Genomic DNA, 23,539 nt, shown 5'->3' with positions numbered 1-23,539 from the left:
GAAGTTAAAATCAGAGCCTTAAAAATCTAAACAAAAAAATTAAAGTATATAAATTTATAGTACAGAGGGCTACTTACACTGAGTCGTAAATTTGACACTACATTCTCTGGTAGACAAAGCAAAAAGGGGAAACCAACTCTGTACATGATGGGGAGATAAGCATAGGGGAGAAATATAACTTGTCCTGGTACTCAAATATGAGAAGTATTTTTCTAACAGATCACTCTATAAGCAACAATCTGGGGTCTTCAATATTGTCCCTGAAAGATATACTGACTGTCCATACAGAAGTTTCTTACAGTAAAGAGCATATACCATAAAAATAGAAAACCCTAATAACTTAGATAAATAAAACGTCTAGAGTCCGTCCACTGGAACTTTCTATATTGGTGAAAAAGTTGTATCAACATCATCAAATATAATAACCAGGAACCATACAGGGATAATGTGACTAAGAAACTAAATTTATTTATTTATACTGGAGACAGAATGCAGGTCCTCACACACTACCACACTAAGCTATATTTCCAGCCCACGATTTTTCATTTTATTTAATTTTCATAGTCATATTAGAATAGTAAATATCTACCCATTAGACAGTAGAGCCTAAAATTTTAAGTTCAATAGCAAAAACTATTTTGATGCTGGAAAATGTATAATAGAATATGACAATTTTTTTAAAAATATAGCATGTTTATGTTCAAACTTTTAATATTCACAGTTGATATTATTTATGTACGGCTGATGAAAATGAATATTCTTCTAATGGGCAAAATTAGAGATTGAGTTTTAACCTCAGAGCAGCCCACACAAACATTTTCTTCTGTATTTTGTTTGCAGGCACTGTTGGTCATGTGGGACTTCAAACTGTAGATACATGTGGGACTTCAAACTGTAGATACATTCTGAGATACCCAATTACCAAAGGCCACACTTACCTATGCCACCTATTCAGAAAGCACAGAAGAAAACAGAGTGAAAGCAGGTCAGTTTCTGGTATTTTTCTCCTCATTGGAGGAGACCTTACCAAATCAACAGGCCATCCAGGAACTATTTCTCTGGCATCCAGACGGCCACTCAGGTACACAGCTGTGCCAGCTTAAAAGCCTCACATTCCAAAGAGAAACCAACACCATCTAATGGTCTCAGCAGAGCTTCCAGAGTTCCTACAAAAGACATACCACCCACTTCTAAAAAGGGAGTACACCCAGGGAGGCTCAGCTTCTAACTCAGGTACAGTTCTTCCCACTTCAAGATACATTTACCCAATAAAGGTCACAGTTTACCACAACAATGTTGACTAGCAACATGGCTGACTTTCCCTTTTTATCCAGCCAGAGGGAATGAGTAGTAAGTTCACCCAAGTTGTCCTTACAGAATGATAAATGGTTTTTCTCTTCTTTGGCCACCTTCGTATCAAAAGAAAAACCCAAAATATCAGAAATAAGAAATAACTTGGTTAGCTTCATAAAAAAAACTAACAAAATCACATTTAATTGTTAAATAAAGGAGTATTTCTTTTAAAAGCTAGGAAATTCAATGAAGATGACCACAATTATCACTTAATTCAATAATGAAATAAAAGTTTCAGTCAATATAATAAGAAGAACTGAAATATAAAAATGCAAATAAAACTGTCTTTACCTTTAAGTGTTAACTGTTTATTATAGAATTATGTAGGAAAACTATTAGAATAAAAAATAAGTTCATCAATGTTACTGAATATAAGCTCAATATATGAAAATTAGTAATCGTCAAGCCAAAAGTCAGTTTGTTATTTTAATAGAAAAACTACCACTTCAAAGTGTCAAATGAAACTATAAGCCTAATTTCAAGTCAAGAAATACACTAAGTTTATGGATGAAAGACAGTAAATATCCCTAACTTGTACTGTAATTCAGTATGATACTAATCAAAAATCTCTACAGGGATTTTCATGGATCATAGTCAATTGATCCTAAAACTCATAAGAAGGGCCAAGGATATCCTTAAAAAATTTGAAAAGTCAGGCAATTTGCCCTTCAGGTATCTGAGATACATATTAAACCATGGCAAATAAAATAGAAAAGAAAATGGAAAACAATACAGCACCCAGAAGAAGACCCATAAGTGATCAGAAATCTGATATGTGACAGCAGAAGAAATGCCTATCAGTGGGGAAGGAGTGACCTGGGATTCCTGAGACACAGGCCATCCATAAGGAAAGAAAACTGCATCCTTGTTTCATACCACAGAGAAATAATTTCCAGGCTCATTAGAGACTTAAATATGGAAACAAACTTTGAAAATTTTCACAGAAAAGTTTCCTTGGGATAATGAATGATTTTTTTATATAAAATGCCAAAAGTAGAAATAATAAAGTAAAATGCCAATAAATGTTTTAGATTACAATTAATCAACAGAGTGAAAAAGCAACTAAGGAATAGGAGAAAAACCATATAACAGATAAAGGGTTAAATCATCATCGTCATCTATCCCAGCTCCAGAAACTGTCTACTATCAATAACATCAGTAAACATAGTTTAAAATTATCAGTCACCAGGTATTATGTTGGTTCCTAAAGACAGAATGGTGAACAAGAGGAAGTCCCTGTTCCCATAGAGCTCATAGTCAACTGTGGTTCTGACAAATAAATAAACTTTTACAACAGCGTGGTAAGAGGGCTGGGCCATCAGGGAAATCTAAACAGGCCTGAAGGATAAGAGTTAGCCAGATGCCTCTGTCTGCAAATAAGACAAAATCTCCAGTCAAGCAAGATGTACTATCTTCACATAACAAGAAACCCCAAGGAAGAGTGGCTCAACACTGCCAGCATAGGCACAAGTCCCAGCTGTCCTTCTGTTCTTCCACCCTTAGTGTGGGAACTGGCATCTGCCTAGCTCCCTTCACGGCTGCAAGATGGCTGGTGCTCAGCCCACAGTGGGAAGAACTTCCCACGGAACTATCTTGTCAGAAAGAAAAACCTTTTCCAAAGCTCCCACAGACTTTTCCATGTGCCTCATGGGACAGAACTGGGTCACGTGCTCATGCTCAAAGCAATCAACCAAGGATGAAATCTTCCTGATAGCTGAAGACTGGGGCCTGAGCCCACCTTCTCCAAAGCATGCAAGTATGCAGAGCATGTGGACATGCAGAGTAGAGTAGATTTTTGAACAAACTGTTAAAAGAGGGCAGTGGAGAGCTGCAGAGAGAAAAAAAAAAAAAAAAGCCAGGAAAGCGGTATTTCCCTTGCTTATGATACTGCATTTGATTCTAACAAGATACATAAAAAATAAGAGATCACTGACCTTAAGCAACAGCATACACATATTCAGAAGTGTAATAGAAAAAAATTACAAATAACTGAAGTTAATATACTGGGAACTAAATAACACAGGACTAGGAAATCACAGAGCAACAGAGGTGGGTAACCCACAGGCAGTTCTGAAAAGAGAATTATGATGTGACAGAGAAGTTAATTTGTATTTAAAAGCACAAAAGTAAAAACTCAGGTCAGTTTACCTGTAAGAGACTCTGTGGCGAATGCTGAGGAGATGCATGTGCACAAACAGAGACCATCCTGACACCCACCATCCAGCAAGGTGCTCACAGCTCACAGATAAGGAGTTAAATCATCATCGGCATCTATCCCATGCCAAGTAGCCGACTGTGTGCAGGAGCAATGCAGGCTGCCATCTGAATACTATTTGACTTAAAATATACTATAATTTCTTAGCAGAAGACACCTAAAACCCAAACTGTTCTGATGAAAACTCCTAATTTTAATTGAAAATAGAATGGACTGGAGCAACATGAGACAGAGTGTAGTTGATCATAAGGCTATGGAAGCATCCAGGCATGCTCACTGAAAACCAAAAGGAAGTACAATTCTAAAAGGCAATGAATGGTTTGCTGCCTAAGTATTTTGCCTATTGTTACTTATGAAGAATGTCACATGCATCTGAAGAAGTACTCTGGTGTATTTTAAACTCATTTGTCACTGCATTAAGATAAACAAGGGGGTTGAGGTTGTGGCTCAGTGGTGGAGTGCTCGCCTGGCATGTGTGAGGCCCTGGGTTCAATCCTCAGCACCACATATAAATGGGTAAATAAAACAAAGGTTATTTTTTTTAAAAAAATTAAAATTAAAAAAAGAGAAAAACAGTACATCTTTAACTTATTAATCTCAAGAAAACTTGCACAAAACTTCAACTGCAATATCTTTCCTGGGTTTCTTTTCCAAGTCCCACGGAAAAGATGCAGGACAAAAACTCAAGTCCACCAGAATTGTGGTCTCTGTGGCCTCCTAGAGCTGGCCATCCAGAATGACAGTTTTTGTGTATTTAACACCTGAGACAGTTTAGGAGTGAATTCTTCTATTGACTAAGAGTGTAGACTTCCTCAGTTCTCTACTTTCCTTACACATGTGATAATGACACCCCCCAAAGCAACATCTCAGACACTACTCACAATGATACCAAGTCTGAGTGAGGCAAACAGAGTATCTACAAAGCTAAGCTATTAACATTCCCATCTCCAACATTATCACTTCCTGTAACAATCCATGCAAAGCTAGTTTCAATGACTCTTTTCTGCTTTATTTTAGTTTGTTTCAAACAAGATTTTCATTGATGTCTGATAGTATCCTGTGCGCCACCTAGTCTTCATGGCACGCCTCACAACTTTGCTTACCCCATTGTTTTATTAAACAAAAAAACTGATTTTACTCCTAGGTACAAATGATGTTTAGCACATCAACAGTGTGACTAGCCACTATACAAAGTAGGTAGCTAGTGCTGATACCTTGCAGAAGACTCCTACTTGACTGAACTCTTGTTGACAAGCAGGCTTAGTCACACAGAAATGGGGCAACAGAGATGCTCCCATCAACCCAAACAGAGACTAGGCTGAGTGCTGGTTGGCAATGTCATCCACTAAGGACGGAGTCAGCACAAAGTATCCCAGAGTCCATTTCATGGAATCATAACATTTTAGATACAAATGGCTAAGTCTGGAAAGAGTTTAGGAATGAATAAGTGGTAAGTACCTGAAATCTAGGCAAGCAATAAAAAAGACATTAATACCAGGGAAAACAAAAAGTTGTGCTGAAAAGAAAAAGTATCTATAGATTACATGACTCAGCTGTGAAAATGTCTAAAAATAATAATGTAAATGCTGAATACCATTCAAAATTTAATTACAACAGTGACGAGAGAGAAGGGCTAGCTAGGCACATAGGGCAGTTTGCTTAAGACGGATTCATGAGAGGTCAAAGCTTACGGATATTTAATGGGTCAGTACCACCTGGCAGACAGTAATTACCTGTCAGATCATAAGAAAAATAAGGCCCAAAAGATAAGCTCATGCCTACCTGATAGTAAAACCCATGTGCATTCATGTACACATTTCAAAAATAACCCCATTGTTTCATTAAGCAAAAAAAAAAAAACAACTGATTTTACTCCTAGGTACAAATGATGTTGAGCACACGAACAGTGTTGACTCATTACGCGTGTGTGTGTGTGTCTGTGTGTGTAATAAAATCTGAGGATGAAGAAGTCCTAATTCTTTCTTCTAAGTTACTTTTCTAATTATTTACAAATATTTGCTTTATTTAGAAATAGTTCTTTAAAATATGTCTAATGAATTAGACATGATTAAAAGTGAAGTTCCTGATTTATCAAGAATGCAATGCTATAGTGAACTATCTTCAATAACCAGCAACTAAGTAATTTGGCACTAGATGGCACTGTACTGGATAATTTTTTCCAAAAAACAAAAATTTTAACACAATGACATTCAAACTGATTTGTCAACTTAAAAGAATTATTTCAAGAGAAGGGGGTAAGATTAAATTATTCCTGTTTTTTAAGTTTATTCATGGCTTTAAAAATAGATATGACTTAGTGAAAAAGAAAACCAATTAATCAAGTTAAATATTTTTAAATGAATTTATTATCTTATGTAATGTTCCTGATATTTTCTAAGCAGATTTGTATGTCTCTTGTTTCCATTTCAACAAATGAGCACATAAATGTATTTAGGTCCAAGTGTGGCATCTAAATATCAGTTTGATTGGGGGTAACTACACTTCGCAGAATCCCTTTCATCTGTGGCACTGGTTAGAGTTGACCACAAGAGAAATTTCCTTGAGAGTGTAAGGAGGAACTGCAGCAGCAGACACTTCTCTCGAAGGTCATCACTCTCTTTGTGGCTAGATATGGACAATGGCAGGTTCCAGCTTGTCCTCATATTCCTCAGCTCCATGTTCTTTCTGAACCTCCTGATGAGCCAGGTCTAGGACCCCTCACTTCTTGGTAGGAAGCACCAATGTGACTCTCAAGAATTATCTCCTAATGAACCAAGACACATTTAGCAATCTATGATATTTCACTAAATAACTGAAGTCGTCCTTGTCTAGCAGCTTCAATACATTGATGCTATTCTGTTAGTTATACGGGATTATATAAACTTTTTCATTTCACACATTACGTAACTTTTTTTTTTCAAGAATAAAGTACATCACAAGGCAGCTGGTGATCTATTTAAATATTTAGAGATATTTAAGTAAGTTGAGGCCACAATGACTGAGCAAAATAGTGAGCTAAGGAAACGCAACTCTACCACTTCTTTATTATCAAATTTATCATGTAGTAGTTTTATTCATTTTGCCTGAAAATTTTCAAATGTTTACAACCACTTAGTTGCCAAACTCCTGAACCTGAGAGCCAACTACCAAGATGGCTCCTTAGTCATCATGATACTCCAGACTTAGGATGGGAACCTGGGGTAGGACAGGTGCATGTAACAGGCTCAAAAATTGTGTTTTATTATAAGAACTGATGAGCTGGGCACAGTGGTGCATGCCTGTAATCCCACAGCTCAGTAGTCTTAGGCAGAAGGATCACAAGTTCAAAGCCAACCTCAGCAGCAGCTAGGCACTAAGCAACTCAGTGAGACCCAATCTTTAAATAAAATACAAAATAGGGCTGGGGATGTGGCTTAGTGGCAAGTGCCCGAGTTCAATACCCGGTATGTTTTCCTCTTATCAGTATGAGTCTGATTTAACTCCCTAACATCTGAGTTACCACAAAGTTATACAAATTAAATCAAAGAAAACAAGAAATGTAATTTCTAGTCCATTTTGCAGGTAACAAGATAAACTTCTGTGTCCTGTTGTTTTAGACATTTGCCTCTGGCAATGTAGTCTAGCGTCATATAATTTGAGTGACTGCTTCCAGAGATGACTCCCCAAACCTTGTCCCCTGAGTCCATAGGGCAGCATTCTGTTTATCTACGTATGTGGTCACTGTTTACAGAGGAGTCGGGTACTGGAGTGTACCTTTAGGCCTCCAGCACCCCTCTGACATTAATAAAACTGTATCAATTCTGATACTTAGATGAGCTAGAGGTGAAACTTTGCCAGGTTGAAAGAAAATGAAAACCTTTTTTGAGGTTATACATCTAGCACACATCAACTCCAAGAACTGAATCTGGGTCGGGTCTGACTGTAGAACCTGATTCTCAGCTATCAAATGATAGTCCATTTTCTCCTATTAGATCAGACAATTTAAAAATAAGGTCTGTAACCATTTCCTCTTTGTTCCTCCCCAAGCATGTAATATGCTTGCATTTAGTACATGTCAGCAATTATGTTGACAAAGCATATTCTGTGTTAGAAAGTTAAATGAAGAGAAATCTCCTTTTAAAAAATAATTCCTTGATGGGTACATTGGTACACATGGATAATCCCAGCTACTTAGGAGACTGAGGCAGGAGTATCCCAAGTTTGAGGCCAGTATGGACAGCTTAGCAAGACCCTATCTCCAAATACAATAAGGTTGGGGATGAAGCTCAGTGGGTCCACAGGGCAACATTCAGTGGTAGAGCACCTCTGAGTTCAATCCCCAGTATAATAATATTCACTATTATTATTTGAATTGGAGCAGGAATAATAATAATCATTATTATTATTATTATTATTATTATTATTATTATTCCTGCTCCAATTTAAACTAGAAAAGACTATGTTTCATAAAACTCAATAATGGTATAGACTATTAAGATGAAAACCAGTAACATAAACAGAGTCATGCAATCCCTATATCTCAAATTTCTCCCAGCTTTTAAGATTCAACTCCACTATAGAACAAGCACTAACAGTATCAACCTGCACATGCTATACTCTGTGAACTATATCAACTCCAGGACCCACTGAAGTCAAGTGGGCCAACCCCAGCTGTGCACTAGGGACAGAAGGCTGTGTAAAAACAGACCACCTTTCTGCCCAGTCCCCTAGAGATGATTTCACACTTGGGTTTTGTCACCCAGTCTTAATTAAATTCACAGGAATGTTCTCCAAAGAAGACATCACATTCTGCTTTCTCTAGTCTGCTACTAAGAATCCCTTGCAGTAAAAAAACAGGCTGAGAATTTAGTCAGGGTTGACCACAACACAAATCCTGTCCATTTGAACTATCACTATCTTTATCACTCAATGATCACTGTAGGTTTGAATTATTAAAAGGACTCTCTCGAGCCTCCTTGACCTCCCCGCTTCTGGCCACCAACTCCTACAAGCCCACCTGCTGGTGAAGCCATTCCACCTCTAAAGCTACACTCTCTCTCTCTGAGGCAGAGAGAAATCCTATTCCCTGGGGACTCCAGATCTTTCAGGTCAAAAGCTTTCTCCTCAGCTGCTGGACCCATCCCTAAGCAACTCGGGCTTCTCCCTTCCAGAATCTTCCCTGAGCATGATCTCAGTCTCACCCAGTTCTGTTTAGCATGGATTCTCATTCCTGCTGAAAGTCAATTTTTTCTACCACTTTGCCCAGAATCACCCACTCACCTGACTCATCAACAATCACATGCACTGCATACTTTAAAAATATCCTTTGCTATATCTTGAGCATTTTTATTCCTTTATATTTGAATAAAACAACAGCGCATGAACATTTGAGTACAGTTTAAGTCCCTTGGCATGAGGCAGGCAAATGCTCTCTTTTATCTGACTTTCAAGATGAGAATTTTTTTTTAACCAGACATTAATTAGTTGTTTTTAAATTAACGCAGAATGAACAAGAGAATAGCCTCAAGGCAGAGGAGGTCTGTACCAGCTACCCACCTGGAAACTGAAACCTGAGTATGAACCACAGTGGGGGTTGTAAAATTTTTAATCCTATTAACCTTCAAGGAAAAATGAAAAAGAAAGTGGAGAGAAAGCACTATCTATCCTCCCTGTTTGGTATTATTGCCTGAAGGGAGATTTCAGGATGGTTTACAATCCCTCTGATTTATTGGTCTTTGTTTTTATCACTACAGTAGAATGTGATCTGATCCACTCTGATGATCCCAGAGAATCACTTGTCCTTTTCCAAAGCATCCCCTGCAAGACTAAACCTGGCTTCTGGTTCTCTTCTTTCTTTAAACTCATTCCAAGAAAGGGCTTCTGAGAATACCCTTCTAAAGTCAACACAGACTTCAGACTCTGGGTCTCTCTAACAACTGGTCATAAAATGAAGGCAAAACTCACCATCTCTAGAGCTCTTATAGCTTTCAGAGCAATGCACTGAACCAAGATGCAGATAAACTCCGTCTTCACGCCACAACAAAGGCCTCCCTCATACCGCCACGAAGGTCCTGAGTTCTGGAAATAACCGTTCTGTAAATGACTTTGATTACTTCTCAGGATCATCTATTCAAATAACCTTGATATATCACAGTCATTGCTTAGATCTTCAAACAAAAATGTTTTTTCACTGGCACAGTATAGAGGAGAGGACTCAAGAATTCAGAGAAACATTTGTAGATTAAAAACAACAACAGAAAGACAAGAGCAGTGCTTAAGCAAAGCCAATCTCAGACTGTAGCTTTTGGCTTCAATTATAATAGTCACATTACTTGAGTAATATCTGGATTTTAGGAGAACCTTAAAAATGAATGGTCATATATTTTTCACTTTTAGAGTTTCTCCTTTCCTATTTGTGATTATTTAAATAGACTCTTACTAAAGAAAGCATTTTCCTTCAGAAATCTATCCTATAAATCTACCAGTTTAGTTCTATGAACTATCCCCAGATCAATACCAAGTTGGAAAAATACACCAGACAACATTAAACAAATAACTGTGAACTGAATTAATTAACAAACGTAACTTTCCACTTTGGGCACATGTTTAATTCTGTTCTTAAAAGTTAAATACTGAATAAAAATCATCAGATATCATGAAGAGCCTTGTACATTTGCTGAGCACTAGGAAAATCTTAAGAAGCACAATTTCATTAAATTGAAAGCAAAGAGACTTGACTCCTTTAAAGTCATAATTAGACATAAGACTACATGGAAAACTGAAAGGTCATAAAAAGAATGCTGTGTCTAGTGTCAGGAAGTCCAGGATTCGAATCCTGGCTCCATTATTTCCCAGCTGTGAGAGCCCACACAAGCTATACTTGAGCTCTCTGAAAGGCAGTTTACTCAGCTATGAAATGATAATAATAATATCACCTCAGAGAACTGTTGTGAAGGTCCAATGCATCAAAGTATTTGCAACCAATGTAGCTCTTGATATACCGTAAATGGGACATACGTAAACATACAAATTCCCTTCTCCCAACTCCTCTTTATGGTTGTGGAACAGTTGTGTTCTTGGGGAAAACAAAACGAAACTGTGTTTAAATATCTTAAGAATATTGAAAAGAGCCAGATGTGGTGACACAATCCCAGAGTCTCAGGAGGCTGAGGCAGGAGGATCTCAAATTCAAGGCCAGCCTCAGCAATTTAGCAAAACCCTGTGTCAAAATAAAAAATAAAGAGCTGGGGATGTAACTCAGTGGTAAAGCACCCTGAATTTGACCTCCAGTTGGGCATTAAAAAAAAAAACCTGAGAAATTCTGATATATGATAAACACATGAACCTGAAAACACTATGCCATGTGAAATAAGCCAGTCCCCAAAGGACCATTATTGCATGATTCCTGTTAAGATAGCATAAGAAGTCCCTAGAGTGGCCAAACAGACACAAAGTGCAGTGTGCCATGTGGGGGCTACAGTGCAGGCAATGGAGAGCTGCTAAACAGGTAGAGCTGCAGCTGGGAAAGTGGGAAAGTTCTGGATGTGGATGGTAGTGATGGACACACAAACACGGGGATGTATTAATGCCACAGAACTATATCATTAAAAATGGTTAAGATGGTAAATATTATGTATAGTTTACCACACACAGAAACAAAATACAGTGCTGTGTATTTAAAAGAAGAATTATTTGTAAGTAATCATATTGCAGTTCACCTGTTCCAGCCCTCAGGCCAGAGAGAGATCTATGGGAGAAAAACCAGAGAATTCTACTGCTCAGGCCCTATCTCAGCCAGGCCCTCCTTGCTGGGAAGTAATCCACTACCTTCCCCTAGTCAACTCTCTGTCCCTACAATGGCTGTCCCAAGCATTTTTTCAAACCTTCTAAACAACCCATCTTACCTCCTCTTGCCAATGACCCTGCTGATAACACACAGGTGATTCTCCCTCAACTCTCTGCAGAGCCACTTCAAACCTAACTATTCACAAAAATCAGCAAGCCCATTTCTAAGCCTCTGAAGAGAAGGTCACACATTTACTTCCCTTATATTTTTGGACTCATCCTCTTCTCACCACCCTTGGGAACATGCTTTTCCTTTGGTCTATGATTTTTTCTTCTTCTATTACTACTGTTCACACCACCTTATGCTAAAATAAAGACCTTTCTTCATCTGTAATCATCTGTAATTGACTTCCTATTTCAAATTGCTTAAAAAAAAAAAAAAGTCATGCACACTCATTGTCTCTATTCATTAACATCCACTGCACTCAGCCTTTGGAATGAAGTTCCTAATGCCACAACTTTTCTAGCCTCTGACCCTGGTCTCATTTTTACCTTTCATCCCATCTTGACCCCTTGGTAGCATCTTGTATTACAGATGACCACCCCCTCCCCTCACCTTTTACTGTTCTTGGGTGTTCTTTTCCTGTGTGCTTTTTTTATGTCGACGTGTCCCCAAGTCCTCTGTGTGGCACTCTCTCACCTTGCTCAGTGAGCTCTCCTTGGGTAAACTCACCCATTCACACCGTGTGACTCCACACTAGTCATCTCCATTTAGGAATTGACTCACACACCAATCTTCCCAGCCCTCCCCAAGATGAATGAACTGCAAACTTCCTCAATGCTGACCACATGGCACTGCTCGTATTTGTTTCTTGCTCCATACCCATCACTAAAACCGACCCTATAAAGCACAACATGATCAGAACTCTGCCTTACTCTGCTTTCAGTCAGGTCCAGATATCTCCTTTATGGCTGGTGCAGTCTTCTCTAGCTGCAGGTCTCCAAGCCTCAATGCTGAGTGACTGCACTCAAGAGGGACAGCATGAGTATCCACTATAAGGCTTGGGAACATCACTCACTGGTTCATGTTTATTAGATGTGGGGATGCACGGTCAAGGATGGCTCAGCCTTTCCTTCTAAGGAGCTACTAGTAGGTATTAGAAACACGTTGTAGAAGTCTATTGACAGAGAGTCCCAGGATATTCTAGAGACAGAGAGGCATGAAAGAGGACAATTTACCCTGCAAGGGTATGGCACTGGGAATGGAAGAGGTGATCAAAGAAAATGGTAAGGCTAATGATGCCCCAAAGAAAATGTACAGGAAAGAGGTAGTGATAAGATGATAGGAGATGAGAAAAGGAAAATATATGAACCAAATTAAAGTTTTTGTCCACTGCCCAAGTCCAAGTAATAAAAGTCATGATAAGAGAATCTTTGCAAGTATATTCAGATCTCTAGTTGTAAAAATAAACAACATAGCCATTTCACACTCCCTTTTTATTTCCTGTCCCACTCTTACTCACAAACATGAAAGAAAAGCTTAATACCTACATAATGAAAACTAAGAACCTACCTGGCATTACTGCCAGTTGGCACCAGCACCCCTCTTTTCGCACCCCCCTTGCTATGGCTAACTGTGCTGCTCCCCAGCCTCCCTCCTTCTGCTATTCCTCTGCCACCCAACCCTTTTCATCTCCTCCCATGCTCACCGCCCAAGCACTCTGCAGCTAGACATCATCTGAGGCTGCCCTACTTATTCAAAGATGATGATCTGACTGAGAACAAGCCTATTTTTTTTTTGTGCTAAAAGGAACTCAACAAAAGTTCTTTGATGGCAGCATAAAGATTACTCTTTAATTTGGAACCATAGTAATTATTGCAATTGTGGTTTCGTTTCTCTAAGTCTTCAGTAGAGCCAAAGGGTTTTTTTTTTTCTTAAAAGAAAAATAACTCTATGGGAAAAAATAAACTGAAATCATCATCATCACACCATGTAGTGAAGAAAACTCAATTTAATTTCTGAGTTTTTCAGTGTTTTATTATACAATTTCCTAGTCCATTTAATCTCAAATCCTTATAGAAACCTCAAGATATGTTCATGTCACATAAGAAAACTTTTAAAATACTTTCATATTTCTGCTCTATCTTAATTATTTTACTAATTTGAAAACTCATTATATATACATGAATAGGTATATAATATAAAATATTTCAATTTAGTATTTACATTTGTCATTACTATTTTAATAATATTTAATATGTACTCATTGCAAGTTCAGTTAGCAAAACATGAATAATAGAGTCATGCTTGAAGGCAGGAGGTAAAGACAAGGAAAAATAGGTGAGGTGGTACCTTGTGGTTTTAAACTCACACTGACTGGGGGAAAGGAGTGAAGGGGAGGGGGAGCCCAGGATAACTAAAAACAGTATCTGAGTGGTTAAAAAAAAAAGAAAATACTAGATTTCACTTACAGTTAAAAGATTCCCTGAAAACACAAGTGAGGCAAAAATCCTCCTCCATTCCTCTCCATCCAAGAACTGAGCAGAAGTAGCATTCCTGGGATGCTTGGTGATGCTAAAAAGAGGTAAGAAGATGTAAGATCTCAAAATCCAAGAGATGAATGGCATGCCAGCCACTCATCCTCCCACCTCAAGCACTTTTTAAAAAGTTAATCATCGAATTAAATGTTATAATCCAATTTCCAAAATTGTTCTACTCCACTTAAACTCTTGTCACCTATAATAATCTTGCAGGCAAATGCGTTCGTTTCATACATCATTCTCTTCAGATTCTGCAACATCTGATGCTCTGATCATTCCATTTTTTTCATTCCTGCCAGGAACACAGCTGGCTCTTCCTTCTCTCTACCGCTACAGATCTGGTTCCCCTCCCTAATCGTATTCCAAGCCATGCTTCCACCCAAGGCCTGGTCCTTGGTAGTCTGCCCTCTCTACATTCCAAGCCCTTGAAAAACTGAATCATCATTGCTGGGGTGGCAAGAAGAGCCTCTTTGGTTAGTCATTTCAGGGTTGTGCATTTTCAACTCCTTAGGAGCTTCCCTGGAATGTCTAAGACCAAACAAGTACCCTTATCCCCTCAAAACTGGTCCATCTTACCACAACTGTACTGATCATTCTGCAGATCCTCTTCACCCTCTTCCTGCCCCTCGTCCTTGTGCTGTATGCCCTGGTCTCTGTGTCCTACCTCTCCCCTCTCACTACACCCAACTACATCCATCATCACTTGACTGACTTCCTCCCTGGAATCTACCTCCTATTTCTTCCTTTCTTCAACTCATATTTGACCTTGCTACCAGATTCATCTTCCTCTAGGTACCCTTTCAACATCATACCATCACCCCTCTTCTTTAGAAGAATACAGTATGGTGGTTTAAAATCTATTCCCAGATTCTTCAACACTCCCCTTTGCAAAAGGTGAAACCTAGCTTCCCTCCTCTTGACTGTGGGCTGAATTTATAGCTTGCATCTGAGGAAAAGGCTAGGTCAAAGAGGGCATGGGAGCTGCCTGGTTTCCTTGCACTGATCAATTTGGGGAGCAAAGCTACCATATCATAAGAACACTCACACAGTGAAGTAAGGGACTGAGGCCTCCCACCATGGCCCTGCACCAACCTGCCAACCATGTGAGGCACCATCTTGTAAGTGCTTCCTGAAGCCCCCGCCAAGCCTTCAGAAGATTGCATCCTGGCTAACATTTTGACTTCATCATCAGACAAGACCAAGTCTTTAAGACCCTGTCAACCTGCTCCCATATTTTTGACCCACAAGAACTGTTAAGAGATGATAAATGCTTACTGGTGTTTTAAAGCACTAAATTTGGGGGTAATTTTCTACATGTCAGGGGATGACTAGTTCAGAATGCTCTCTGCTGCCAAGTACATCCAACCCACACTCTTCCGTTGGGCCCACACATTTATCCACTAACTGCGCTTACTTTATCCTTGAATACAAACACGACTTCAGTCCAGGCAAGTTATTTCACTGACCTCAACTAAAATGACGTGACATGCCTTCTTGATCCTTTCTGCTAACCCAGAGCAAGCACTTCCTTCTAGGCTCAATTCAAAGTCTACTTACCAGAGAATTTTTAATGTTTTAAGTGTACATAAATAATCATACATATAATATATAAAATTACATTGCATCATTTAAGGTAAAAGTATGACTTCCAGGGTTTCGGTTGTTGTTGTTTTTAGTTGTTCGGCTTTTTAAATTTTTTTCTAGTTGTAGACAGACATTTATCTTTACATGGTGCTGAGGATCGAACCCAGTGCCTCACACATGGCTAGGCAAGTGCTATACCACTGAGCCCCAGCCCCAGCCTCAGTTACCTTTATATTTCCCATATTAATGGACACACAGAACATTTTAATTAACTTTTATGTTTCTTTAAACAAAACTTTGAAGATATTGTGACTTTAAAACCATGTCATATAGTTTAGAGAGAGAATACGGCAGCATATATTACCCCAAACCCACATGACCTATGAGTAAGCAAGGATATTCCCTATAATATCATTTGGAAGAGAGAAAATTAAAAGCCACAGAAAGATAACAGAGGAAAACTTCAATCAAATTAGGGCACAATAGACTGCCATGGATTTATTTTTTAAAATGAAATAGGTCAACGAGTAGTAACCTGTTCAGATATCCATGGCTAAATGGAAAAAAAATGCAAGTTGCACGAAGAAAATGAAATATTTAAGAAAAAATTTAGGACTGAGGATGTGGCTCAGTAGTAGATCACTTGCCTGGCATAGGCAGGGTCCTGGATTTGCTCCCCAGCAACAGAAAACAAATAAATAAATATTAATTTAAAAGAAATGTGGAAAATTTTAAAACACAAATGAAGTCTTAAACAAATAAATGACTTAGTTTGGACAGAATAAATTCATGTTATAAAAATGTGAGTCCACCGTAAGTTAATTTGTTAACTGAATGCAATCCCCATATATACACCAACAATTTTGTAATGAAGCAGATAATTAATACTGAACCTCATATTGAAAAATAAATGAGCAATAACAGCCAAAAAAAACCGCTCAAGTGCTACAGGAGCAGGCTTAGTCCTTCCAGACATTATATTATACTACAAAGCCTTGGTAATGGAAAGCATGGTCCTGACAGACAAACCAATGGATTAATACAGAAAGGTCAATAAAACAAACCCGCGTAGAAATGGAGCTTTAGGACTGTGCATGACAAAGGCAACATCTAAAATCACTGGTACAAAAAATTGACTCAATAAACTGTTAAAAAGATTGTCTAGCCATTTGCAAATAGATAAAATTAGATTCACATCTCTAACCATACATCACAATATAACTCCAAATGGAACAAGAACCTAAACATAAAATAATGAAACCATATTAGTACTAGTAGGAAAAAATGGTAAGTTCCTCTTTAAGCTCAATGTAAGGAAAGGCTTGAAACTATGACTTGAAACCAGGAAAAAAACACGACCGATCAGTTGATTAAACATTTTTAAAAAATTCTTTGTATGGCAAAAAAATAAACAAACAAAAAAAGATAAAAATGGCAAAAAATATTTGCAGCACATCACAGATAAAGGGCTACAATCCATAATATATAAAGAAGTCTCAAAATTAAAGAAGACTATCTCAAAAGAAAAATGTTATTTCACACACATATGTAACATGTATACACATACACATTTAAACACATGAAAACACATTCAATTTCACTCATAATAAAAGAAATGTGGGATGGGGGTGTGGCTCGGTGGTAGAGTGCTTGCCTAGCATGTGTGAGGCACTGGGTTCGATTCTCAGCACCACATACAAGCAATTAAATAAATAAATAAAGGTCCATCAATAACTAATAAAAATACTTTAAAAAAAACAAAAAAAAAAAAGAAATGCAGTTAAAACTATACTGAGATGCTATTTCTCAACTATTAAGATTGGCAAAATTTGTCAGTATAAAAAGTTGTTCTTGTGTACAACTAAAAAAACCATATTTATCTTTTAAAAAAATTGCTCTTACCAAGCATGCTGATGCATGCCTGTAATCCTAGAGGCTCAGGAGGTTGCAGCAGGAGGATCATGAGTTCAACTCCAGTTTCAGCAACTTAATGAGGCCCTACGCAACTTAGTGAGACCCTGTCTCAAAATATAAAAAAGGCTGAAGATGTGGCTCAGAGGTTAAGCACACCTGGGTTCAATTCCCGGTACCAGAATATACATATAATATAATATATATATATATATATATACACACATATATAGCGCTCTTGGCCAGGCTATGGAAAAACAGCTCTCTCACACAAAGCTTGAAAACACGGTCGTTCTAAAGCTGAGGAGGGAAAAGAACACCACAAGCAGCATTCTCCAGAAAAGGAAAGAGATGCTCAAAGACTGACAAGGATGTGTGGAAGAGACACAGAAGCCAGCCAATGTGGGACAATTTGAGCATCAAAAGATAACTTATTAAGAATAATACAGAAGGCTGGGGTTGTTGCTCAGTGGTAGACTGCTTGCCTATCAAGTGTGAGGCACTGGGTTTGATCTTCAGCACCACATATAAATAAATAAAATAAAGTATTGTGTCCATCTACAACTAAAAATGCTTTTAAAAACAATAATACAGAAAGTGAGTCTACACTGACATAAATATACAAATCAGAGATAAGAGTAAGTTCTTCTTTGGAGAAGAAATCCAACTAATAATGAAGGAACGATGAAAATTCTAAAATCATGACTAGGTGACCCATCATAAGAATAACCAATTCAGGCAAGGGGCATCAGTGGATTCTATCTAAGGACTAGGCATCGAAATTCAAAGAGGAAAAGGATAGTAATAAAACCTAAATCTTTCACTTCATAATAGTTATTAGTTGGAAAGCGGAGAGGAGCAACTTTTCTGAGACAACACTAGAGAAACCTGGCCTTAGCCAAAGGACCAGAGTTAACATCGGGACTGGGCCCACAGACATCATGTGCCTCCAAATCGATGCACTGAGAACACCATGTTCCTCCTGCAGCATTTCTACCCAAAGTGCAAAACCTGAATCCAGCAATGAGGAAACATCAAACAAACCAAAAGTGAAGGACATTCTACGTGATGATTGGCTAGTACTCTTCAAAAATGCCGATGCCAAAAAATACTGAAAAATCGTTCAGATGAAAGGAGACTATATATAATGTATGCTCTGAGAAATTTTTCAAACAGGACACTTTAGGGAAAATTGACAGAATCTGAATAAGGTCTGTAGTTAGATATTATTATTGTATCAGTGTTAATTTTTGAAACAGAGGAAGGGAGTAATAAAATGGGTATATATGCCTTTTTTTTGGTGGTGGTGGTGGTACTGGGGACCGAACCCAGAGGCACTCCACAACCAAGACACATCCCCAGCCCTTTTTAAAACAGTATTATTTTGTTTCAAGACAGGGTCTTGCTAAGTTGTTGAGGCTGTCCTTGAACTTGGAATCCTGTATCTGTCTCCCAGGAGTTATTGATATTACAGGCATGTGCCACCACACCTGGCTCAGTAGCTATTCTCCTCCAATTATTTTTTTATTGCTGCTTTATAGCTGTACACAACGGTGGGATTCATCATTATATATTTGTACATGCACACAATATAATAATATAATTTGGCCAATATCACTCTCCAGTATTTTCCCTTTTCCTCCCTTCCTCCCTCCTCTGTTCCCTCTCCCCTACTCATCTCTCTTTGATTTTCATGAGATTCTAACTCAACACATTTCTTTTCCTTTTTCCTCTCCAGCTTCCACATGATAGAAAATATATGAACCCTCACTTTGTGAATTTGGCTTATTTCACAATATTCTCAAGTTCCATCTATTTTTCTGCAAATGACAACTTCATTCTTCTTTATGGCTGAATAAAACTCCACTGTGGATGTATGCCACATTTTCTTTATCCATTCACCCACATGGACACCTAGGCTGGTTCCATAGTTGGCCATTATGACTTCTGCTGCTATAAACATGGCTATGCATGTATCACTGCAGTACAATGACTTTAATTCTTTAAGATAAATATTAAGAAGTGGTGTAGCAGGGTCATATAGTGGATTCATCCCTAAACTTTCTCAAAAGAACCTCCATACAGATTTCCACAGGAGTTATACTAAATTTAGTGTTCCTTTTCCTCCACATCCTCTCCAGAATTTATTATTGTTTTTATTCTTGATGACTGCCATTTTGACTGGTGTGAGAAAAAATCAAGGTGTGGTTTCAGTAGCTATTCTTTAAAAAGTTACATACAAACATAAAGAGATGACTTTTCTAAATAAAAGTAAAGATGAAAAGTATACATATTGATAATAGTGATAAATTACTCCTAAGTAGGGATTTGGGAGTTGGGATTTGGGAGATGGGAAAGGAGAAGACAGGATCAGAAGATTAAAACAAAATTTTTATACCCCAGTTTTATAGTTCTAAAATAAACTGACAATATTATGGGAGGTTACTATCTTTTATGTTTTTTTGTGATTTCTCAAATGTTCAAGACAGAACTTGACATCAACAGACTTCATTTAATACAAATTAGCTTAACTCCATAATTCCATACCAGTAATCTCATGTTAACATTAGCTCGTTAAGACAGAAGTTTATGAAATTATTTTTCTCTGTAGAAAACAGTCTGTGTGTGTGTGTGTGTGTGTATGTGTGGTGTGCTAGGGATAGACCCAGGGCCTTGTGCATGCTAGGTTAGTGCTCTATCACTGAGCTATAACCCAAGCCAAATAATACAGTCTCAAGAAACTATGAGGGGGTCCTCCAGGAGGCAAGTTTTAAGAAGTGTTCATGGCACTGTTGTTCACAAAGGAAATATTAGCAGACAAAAAGAGAAACTGTGGCATATTCACACAGTGGAAAACTATACATCAATGAAAATGAATGCACTACAGCTACACACATCAGCATCATTAAATACTAAAATCTTAATGTTGATTAAAAAACATTAAAAAGAAAGAGGGACTGGAGTTGCGACTCAGTGGTAGAGCACTTGCCTAGCACATGTGAGGCACTAGGTTCAATCCTCAGCACTACACAAAAATAAATAAATAAATAAAATAAAGATATTGTGTCCATCTATAACTAAAAATATAAATAAATTTTTAAAAAGGATAAAGAAGAAATGAAAGACTAAATTCAGTGTGTCTTGTTTACATAAAGATCAAAGACAGGCAAAGCAAAAACCTTTGTTATATTTAGATATGTAATTCAGAATTAAATTAATAAATTAAAGAAAAGTGAAGAAATTAATAATACAAATTTGAGGATAGTTGTTAACTGCAAAGGAGAAGAGAGGAGGACCCTGACAAGGGGCTTTCATGAGGCTGCAAAGGGACTAGCAAAATGCTATTTCTTAAAGGAGATCGATGTTCAATTTTATTGTTCTTTAGACCATACATATGCACAATATAGATTTTGCAGAACAACATTATGTTGTAATGTTTTAAGTTTTAAAATGAGTAACTGTGAAATGATGTTAAATGAGAATAACTAGATGTGAAGGTGTTAAAGGATTCATTTCCACTTACCTGATAGTAGTTTTCCTAAATATGAATAAACAAATCCACCCTTGGCTGAAATGACAACTTCTATTCCCAAAAGTTTATTACATATTTAAAGCAAATGTCAGATGGCAAAAATAGGACAATGAGACTGTAACCTCTTCAAAAGTCACCCACTATGTGAAAACATTATTCCTAAAATACGTATAACTGCATATCTGTATGCACATGTTCTTATGTATACATATACTTTGACTTGTGTGTACACGTATATACACATACACACACACACACACACACACACACACACACACACGTCCTAGCTCTGTCTGCTCAAAGGGTTTCTAATACCATTCTCCCAAAACAAAGAACCCAGGTGGCTCAAAGAAATGGTTGTTTCCAGAGCTGGGATAGGTAGTTACAAAATAATCCTTAATGGGGCTGAGAGTATTGCATTGCTCACTGGTAAAATACTCGCCTAGATATGTGAGACCCTGGTTTTTACCTCTAGCACTGCAAAGAAAGAAGTTGGGGATGGGCCTTGAATGTTAAGATATCAGGAGAGCTCAAAAAACCAGTAACAAAATTAAAAATTAAAAAAAAAAAACCAGTAACAATAACAACAAAAACCAATGGTTACTTGGCACAAAGAAAAACAAGCCAGCTTAAAGGAGCTACCACTGGCCAAATGGTAATTAAGCAAAATAATTAAGCACCTTATGAAACCATGAGGGGATAGGAATCCATGAAAATATACTAATAGTAAATAGGAAAATAAGTGAGGGATATTTGCTCGTTAAGAGTGTCTCCCTATACACAACTTACTGTTGCACAAGAGGAACAAAAAACACTAATTATACAGTGGAGAAATCAGACTGACACCTTCCTTGCCCAGTGATCAAAATTAGCATAACCAGAGAGGGACAGATGGCCAGCATGTGCTTCCAGATGTCACAGCCTGAGACACACAACACTACCTATGCAGTATACTATGAGAATGTATAACCTTGAATCAATCCATTAGATGAGGAAACAGCTGACAAACACAAAAATGAGGAACTTCCTATTATTTTTTTTAACAGACTAGTACTATGTTTTTAAAAAATGTCAATCGGACAAAAGACCTAGACATATAGAAATATTGCAGATTAAAAGACGTTAGATCTGAGACTATTATATCTGACCCAAGGAGGAAAATGTTATTAAAGACTTTATTATTACATCAACTGACAAAATCACAACATGAATAGCGGTTTAAACGGAAATACTTTAACAATATAAATCCATGAAGTAATAACTTAAGAGAATATTCTTATTTTTAGAAAATACACATGAAATATTATGGAACAAAGGGCTATGGTATCTTCAAATGATTCAGAAAAAAAGTAAACAAATACCCAGAAATATGGAGAGAATAAGAGAACACACACAAATAATAAACAGAGAAAATGTTAATGTGAAATTGGGTAAAACATCATTTTGGCAAACATCATTTTTTAATGGCTATCCTCTAAATGAAGCTATTCACAATTATCATAAAATAGATAAGAAATCTTCAAAAAGAAACTAAGAGAGCTTAAATATATTAACAATAACTTTATTCCCTAAGTATACATTTGAAAGAAGTGTCCCAAAAACAACCATGCTACATTTCAAGAAAAACACAAACAGAAATAAGCTGAAACATGCAAAAAAAAAAAAAAAATCTTTCTGCATAGTAGCCTTCTCTAGAGGCAGGCTGTGTGAGGCTCTTTATTTGGGGGTCTGAGCCCTAAACTTTCCTAAGCTTTGACTTTTTTTCTCCCATATAATGAAAATGATAATTTGTACCTCCTAGAGTTGTTACTGAAAAGATTAAAAGGAATATAGAAGAAAAACATTTTATCCAAGTGCCCAACACATCATTATTTCTCAATTATATTCTAACATATCTGACATACAAGTATGGAGTTTTACAAACAGATTTCAAAGGGAACTAGAAGAATCCAGCACCATACTACCATAAAGAAGTTCTGATTTCAGACCACTGGCCCCAGTTTCTTAGGCAGAATGGCCTCTGAATGCAAAGAGCTCTCTAGAGATTAAATTCTCTTTGATGGAAATATCCATTAAGAATATTCAATTCTTGCCCCTCTAAACCCCACAGCAATCTTCAACAAGCCACAGAGCATCTTCTACTGCGCGTGAACATGGAGTACTCCATCTCCCATAAGTTTGCGTGGCTTGGCTATACTCCTGTAGTCTCACAGATGCCCATCAACCCTGAAGGAACTGATAAAATCAATCTCTTTTCTAGCAAAGTCACACCTGGGCCTCTTGATGAAACAGTAAGGGTTCCTCTCCTTTTGAAAGCCTGCCTGAGCAATCAGTGTTGAAATGTTAACTTTCCAGAAGCATCTATAAGTGAACCATCTGTCTTCATTAACCACAAGATCACTAACGGGACACTGGAGTAATTCAACACTCAAATGATTAACAGTGGCTTTCAAGAGAAGAGGAACTAAGAACCAATCAATAACTTTGTGTTAGTCACATGAAAACAGAAAATAAACTGTGGCTGAGTTAACTCTAAAATTAGCTTTTCATGCAACATTATCTCAAAATGCTCAAAAAGAGTAATTTTAAAGGATTCGAATATCCTAGAAGTTCAGTATATAATTACAGCTGTCCCTCAG

At 37.4% G+C, this 23,539-nt stretch overlaps 1 protein-coding gene across 32 annotated transcripts in view; it reads right to left on the bottom strand.

The window, feature by feature from the left end:
* The window catches only part of LOC125611641, a 187,070-nt gene that overhangs the window by 145,632 nt on the left and 17,899 nt on the right, over positions 1 to 23,539 (bottom strand). For 16 of the 32 annotated variants that reach the window (XR_007341855.1, XR_007341850.1, XR_007341863.1 and 13 more), the window contains 2 exons: positions 13,805 to 13,907; positions 9,512 to 9,625 (listed from right to left, as the gene is read on the bottom strand). The exons of 4 other annotated variants lie outside the window; for them this stretch is intronic. Coding sequence is in view for 1 of the 28 variants with exons in the window: in XM_048786925.1 (XP_048642882.1) it covers positions 1,251 to 1,409; positions 9,512 to 9,625; positions 13,805 to 13,907 (376 nt within the window). In the remaining 27 variants the exon portion in view is untranslated. 12 more of the 32 variants (XR_007341859.1, XR_007341856.1, XR_007341875.1 and 9 more) reach the window with 6 other exon arrangements.

This window comes from Marmota marmota, unplaced genomic scaffold, assembly GCF_001458135.2.
Source record: "Marmota marmota marmota unplaced genomic scaffold, marMar, whole genome shotgun sequence".
NCBI classification, from domain to species: Eukaryota; Metazoa; Chordata; class Mammalia; order Rodentia; family Sciuridae; genus Marmota; species Marmota marmota.
Note: the sequence above shows the minus strand (reverse complement) of the source record. Positions and strands in the feature narration are given on the sequence as shown.